Here is a 6,476-nt window from a genome sequence, read left to right as displayed (position 1 = left end):
GAATGTTACATCCATTACTTGATTGAATATTCTCATGAGCTGGAGAAAGCTCATGACTGCTCATATTACCTCCAATAAATGCTCCATTATTTCTTTCCATATTCTCCTTTCTAACCGTTTTTTCCCCCATTGAATGCTCCTTTATTCCTTTCCAGATTTGCTCTTCCCTGCACTGATTTCCTCCCATAGGTACACCTTTATTCCTTTCCATATTCTCCTTGCTTGCCGTTTCTTCCTCCATAGGAACTGTGACGTCCCTTGCCTTATTTTGCACCGAAACGGATGATGAGCCCCCTGATTTTCCGTTACTTGTCTCCCCACTAAATGGTCGCACGTAATTATTGGGATTGTTCTCCGGTGACCGGAAACTCGCCGGACTTGACCATCCCCAATCTTCCTGAAACTTATGACCCCCTCCCCATGATCCTTTGCGTCTATCCGATCCCCGGGTCTGGTAAGCCGTACTGAGCCATGGGCCATACTCCATAGCCGCTCCCTTTGTGTGACCCTTGCTGATTTTCTGGCAACCCGTCGTCCCATGCCAGATGATTCCACAGTCATAGCAGAATTTTGGAATTTTCTCATACTGGAAAGGAATCCAGTAGGATCGATCTTTCAGATTCAACATACGTCCCCGCGCTAACGGTTTCGTAATATTAATTCTGATTCTAACACGTAGATACTTGCCCCATCCAATCCCGTCTTCGTTCGTGTCTACCTCCTCCACTTTTCCTACCGTGGATCCTAACTTGAATCCCATATTCCTTCCCATGCACGCCAAAGGCATGTTTAACATACGGATCCAGAAAGTCTCCGAATCGAAAGCCATTTGATGTGGAGGAGATAATCCATCAAAATCTGCTACCGAGAATAAATTACCTTCAAAAATCCACGGCCTTCCTTCCAAGATCCTTATTTTATCCCATTCATGCTCGAACTCGATCAGGAAAAGGTTATACCCCAACACTTTGAATGATAACGAGCCAGTCGGTCTCCAACCTTTGATGAGTCTGGCACGTACCGAATCTTTCCCCACGATCCTTTCAATCAATAATTTCCCTACAATACAATGAGATCTTCCTTTCCTTGCTAGCTCTTCCACACACTCTTCCTCTGCATCGAAGCTCACACATTCCTCTTCAGTGAGTGATAGCTTCCCCCACATATTCGTCAGATCTTCCTCCATGCTTTCAGCGACCAAGAGTTCCTTCCCAGAGATAAATCGACAAACAGATGAATACCCACAGTCTTAGAAAGACGTGAAAAGATAGCTTCTACTCTAGGTGGTAGCGAGACACCCTAGAGAGAAAACTGTTCTATTGTGGACGAGGACTTATAATTAATGTATTATTATCCCGCACCTATTAATAATTAAAGGAAGGGTTAATAACTTTTTTTTTTTTTTTTTGAAAAGTTAATAACTTTTTGGGTACTTGAGTTCTAGTGTTTTTATTTTTTTTCTATTAAGTTTTAAAACATAACAAATTTAGTACTTCACATATGGGAAAAGAATCACTACCTCTGTTAGTTTCCGTTAGTCTACGTGTCACTCCCATAATACGCCATGTACCCTAAAAAAAAAAAAATTTAAAAAAAAAAAAAAAAAATTTTGAAGTCCCCATCTTCCACGCCTGAAACTAATCTACAACCCAGCAACTCATCGCCGCCCCCACGCAACCCATTGCCATCCATCTTCCACGCAACCCATAGTGTCTATCCCCATCGCAACCCACATTTTAATAATAAACTTGTTCCAATCCCAGTAGAATTAGGATTAGGGTTTTAATTTTTTGCTGGGTTGAAGATTGGGGTGTAAGCCATCTGGGTTTGCAATGAATTGGGCAAATGGGTCAGAGAAAGTGAGCAAGTGGATGTGTTCTGGTGGGTTTTCAGGTTTCTCGGCTTGCCGGTCAATGCGGTCTGTGGAAGACGAGAACAAGTCCAAGCGGGAAACGAAGTTGCAACGAGTAGTTGATCAGACGGAGAACAATGTTTCAAGGAGATTGCAGAAAGATTTGAGCTCGTTGCCAAGTGGGTTATTTCTTTGCAGTTTGGTTAATACATGAATTAGATGTGGATATGATGTCTTCTGTGACTAAAGCATTCCCAAACCCTGCATACAAATATTTATCACAAAACAAGTCACAACAAATATATATATATATATATATATATATATATATATATATATATATATATATATATATATATATATCATTTTAGGTAAACTGCGTTTATTTCGGCGTAAAATAATTTTTAGAAAATATTTTTAGTTTGATAAAAAAAACTTATTTAATTTCCGTAAAATAATTTTTTTTAAAAAAAAAAAACTGTAAACTATTATTTGAGTTTGAGCTTCTCATTCTAAAATTAGCTAAAAAAAATGATAATCAAATAGACAAATAAAGACAAAACGGAATAAAAAAATAAACAAGATTTTAAGTAGTTTGGTTTATGACCTACGTCTACATAATAAAACCCCATAAGTTACATTTTGCTCTTATTTCACTTGATTGATTTACAAGATCAATCAATATCCCTACTTACAAGAAAAATAGGATAGGTGAATACACTACAAATAAGGTAATCAAATCACAAAGAATTGATACGCAATTGCAATGATTTGATTGTAATCACAAGACCCGACTAAGCCATTGCCAAGACTTTGCTAGCATATTGCCGAGACCCGGTTAGGACTCGGCTAAGACCCCGACATTGTCAAAGAAAAAATAATTGATAGAACAAAAAGCAATTAGAGTAGAATCAAATTTGCAAGAAATTGTGAAAGAAAAATTTAATTATATACACACTCCTTTTTATTCATTCCCATCTTTTAAGAATTATCACTAAAAAGAGGCAAATTTTAAAAAATTGGTTGTTGTTTCTACCCCCACAATTATTTCACCTACTCATGAATTATGTTCACCGATTTCAAAAAATAATGAATTAGAGAAAATTGAGGAGAGTAAGCAAATAGAGGAATTAAGTAATTACAGGGAAACTAGTAAGCCATTGGAAAAATTAAAAAATAACAGGGTAAAGTTCACGTATCCCTCAAACTACCACTTAATTGACAATATCTCTTCAAATTTTGATAATGTTCTTCTAAACTACTAAAACATTGTCAATGTCACTCCAAAGCTAGCAAAAAAATAAAAATGTGCTTATAAATTTCTCAATAAGACAAAAATGTCCCTATAAGTTCGAGAAAAAAATAAAAAATGAATTTTTAATTTTTTTAAATGAAAAATTTTAATTTAAAGAAAAAACAATTTTTTTTAAACGAATATTTTTATTTTTTTAAGACAGAAATTTTTTATTTTTTTAAAAAAAAAGATTAAGTTTTTTTAGAAGTTTTAGTATTTTTTGTTTTTATTTTACTAAAGATTGTTTCATCATTGTCATTAAGGAGAATATTAATAATATTTTGATAATTTTGAAAAATATTGTCTTTGATGAGACGTGGTTTTCTTTTTATTTCCATTCAACTCTTCCGGCCCACTCCCGCATTTTTTTCAACATTTCCAGTTCAACTAATAGTGATGTCCCACCACCTCGCGCGGGTTCCATTTTCCAACTAAATATCTCTACATTATCTTTGACACGGCACTCCTTGAACCATTCACACCAATTTCAGTGGCGTGGCTTAAACGTCAAGCAAAGTAGAAATGGGATTTACTTGGAAGACCCAACTGGAATTTCTGAAAATGCATGTCTGATTGAATTCAGTCTTCAAATAATACGAAATTCCACTTCACAAAGATCGAACCAATTTTAAAAAGTGTTTACTTTTTTTTGTTAGCAGATTTATAAGATACCCAGTTCACCGTCCATATTAAACACCTTTGGATCCGACTCGGCCACACGGCTTTAACCGTGTTGATGTCACGTACAGCTTCTTGTTTTCCAAGAAAGTGAGAAATTATAATAATAAAATGCACTCAATTGAAAGAAAAATAATTTCTTTCTTGCCAAGAGAAAAAAAGGAAGAATTACATTTGACACGCATATATAGCATAGGTGTCGGTGAATAAATTTTGCAAAAAAATTAATTTGGATAATGAAAAAACATAAAGATACCTAAGTTCACCGTCCTTATAAATATATACCCATCGATAATCGTTGAAATAGTTATACGTCAGTACCAATACGGCCTGGCGGATTTGATAAGCAATGACCTACCCAATGCCTACTACTATTAATGGGGATCTTTTAAATATTAGGTGGCGTAAACAAATTAAAAAAAATAAATATTGCAAAAAAAGGCCCAACACAAAACCCAACAAACAAACCCCACCTTCATTTATCAACCTAATATACCATAGATTGGAATTTCTTAACTATTGTGCTTAAATTTCAAGAAATTCGGACAAAATTTTGGAGAATTCCCGTTTCATGTAAGAATTGATGAGTTTAGAGTAGGGGTGACAATTCATATTTGCGCGTCGGGTTTAAATCGTGATAAAGTATGTATATAAGATCATGTAAGTCAATCTTAACCCGATTCATTTAATTAAACAGATTAGATTAATTCCTCAATCCTAACATTAACTTCTTAATTTTGTGTTATATTCGTATCGAATTCGTAAGTCGTGTTAATTAGAGTGTCACTTGGACATTTGATCCTTTAAAATACTTAATCATGACGTCCCTTAGGCGAGAGATCCCTATTATTCTTCACATAGGAAGGTAATTAATTAGATAATAACTTGAAGATTAGTGGCTGCTTTTGGTATGCAGTAAAACTTTTTATAATATTGGTGGTCAATAACCGAAAGTGCATAATATGTAATATATAATTCCTTGTTTAGGAGGTGAAGAAGAAATTAAGAGAACGAAGCAACACGTTTTAAGAGACAAATGAACATGGCGACCCCACTCAACCCTAGCTTTACTATTATCCTTCTCTATGCTTTGCCAAATCTTATCCACCAAGGCACAAATTTCCCCTACATTTATTGTACCAAGTCCAATTTGTCAAATGGCAAATATTGAATATTTATTTGACTGGCTTACTCTCTCATCACATAAATGCACCTATTTATGTCCAATTCACAAAAATGATCGATGCACCAACGACTCCCACGATTCCCAAATCTTTTCCTGTACGTTCAACTGATAATGATATGGAATGATGGACCAACCTCTAACACGTTTTCAACGATAATGATGCAATCTGTTCTCATTCATGCAAAGAATGTTATAAGTCATGGTATGGGATGTTAGGACAAATGGCAGACTCAATTCTCTTTGATAGTAGGGATAAAGTTGAAATAAATTTTATTAAAAATTCATGTGCATCTTACATGTTATTAAAAAAAAAGGACACACGTCACTTTTAAAGAGTAGGTTGAAAAAAATTCTTCTAATCCAGTTTGGAAGAAAACTTCGTCCTTATAAATATATGAATGAAATTAAAGAGTATGTTAAATTTTTTGAATGGTTAGAGAAAGTTAAAATTGATAATAGAATAAAATTAGACAAATTGAAGTCTGATAAGAAAAAAATAATTGGTAGAACAAAAAGCAATTAAAGTAGAATCAAATTTGCGAGAAATTGTCAAAGAAAAATTTAATTATACACACTCCTTTTTATTCATTCCCATCTTTTAAGAATTATCAATAAAAGAAGCAAATTTAAAATTTTTTGGTGTTGTTTCTACCCCACAATTATTTCACCTACTCATGAATTATGTTCACCAATTTCAAAAATTAATTTAGAGAAAAATGAGGAGAACGAGCATTTAGAGAAAATTTAAGAGAGTAAGCAATTAGAGGGAAATTAAGTAATTAGGAGACAGGGAAACTAATAAGAATTGGAAAAAAATTGAAGATCACATTATATTTTGAGAAGGATTTGAGATTGGTCAAGCACAAAGAAGACGTTGTTCGCACTTAATGATATATGTTACAGTTCTTCTTGGTATTTTTATGGTGTTCTCCTATATCTAAATGGATATTATTTTCTAAAAGAACACACAAAATTAAAAAAAAAAAAATTTATCCCATCAGTTCCTCTCGCACTTTAATTATAACTAAATATTTTGTATGAAATTTTGATAGATTTTCAACAAGGAAATTTTGAATGTGGAAGTTTTAATTATTTGATAAATCTTAGATGACCTAAATTGTTATATTTTAGATGCTATAAAGATATTTTCTTTCTAAAAAGAGAAATGATAATAGGGAGCAATATATAGGTTTTAATTATTTAATTATTTAACGTTTACTTAAAAAAGTTAAAATTTTAAAGAACAAAAATATTTAGACAAACACACACACCCACACCTATCAATAATTAAAGCAAACACATCTTCCTTCAACGCTCCAACACCTCTGTATGAGATGTGCTACCAACGACAAATGGCCGACTCAGTTTCTTCATTATTCTCTCAAATTTTCAACGTACCTCTTAAATTATGAAAAATTATCAATGATGAAAATACTTTTAATAAAATTAATATATATATATATATA

At 33.3% G+C, this 6,476-nt stretch overlaps 1 protein-coding gene across 1 annotated transcript in view; it reads left to right on the top strand.

Annotated features, from left to right (window-relative positions):
- Positions 1-1,832: 1,832 nt before the first annotated feature.
- LOC148585807 (putative disease resistance protein RGA3) overlaps positions 1,833-6,476 on the top strand; it is an 8,633-nt gene continuing 3,989 nt past the window's right edge. The window contains exon 1 of the mRNA XM_088516768.1: positions 1,833-2,054. Coding sequence (XP_088372894.1) covers positions 1,833-2,054 — 222 coding nt within the window. The remainder of the gene's footprint in view (positions 2,055-6,476) is intronic.

Source organism: Corylus avellana, chromosome 5, assembly GCF_965113065.1.
Source record: "Corylus avellana chromosome 5, dhCorAvel1.hap1.2, whole genome shotgun sequence".
Classification (NCBI taxonomy): domain Eukaryota; kingdom Viridiplantae; phylum Streptophyta; class Magnoliopsida; order Fagales; family Betulaceae; genus Corylus; species Corylus avellana.
The sequence above is the reverse complement of the archived record's forward strand: the minus strand, read 5'-3'. Positions and strand labels throughout refer to the sequence as shown.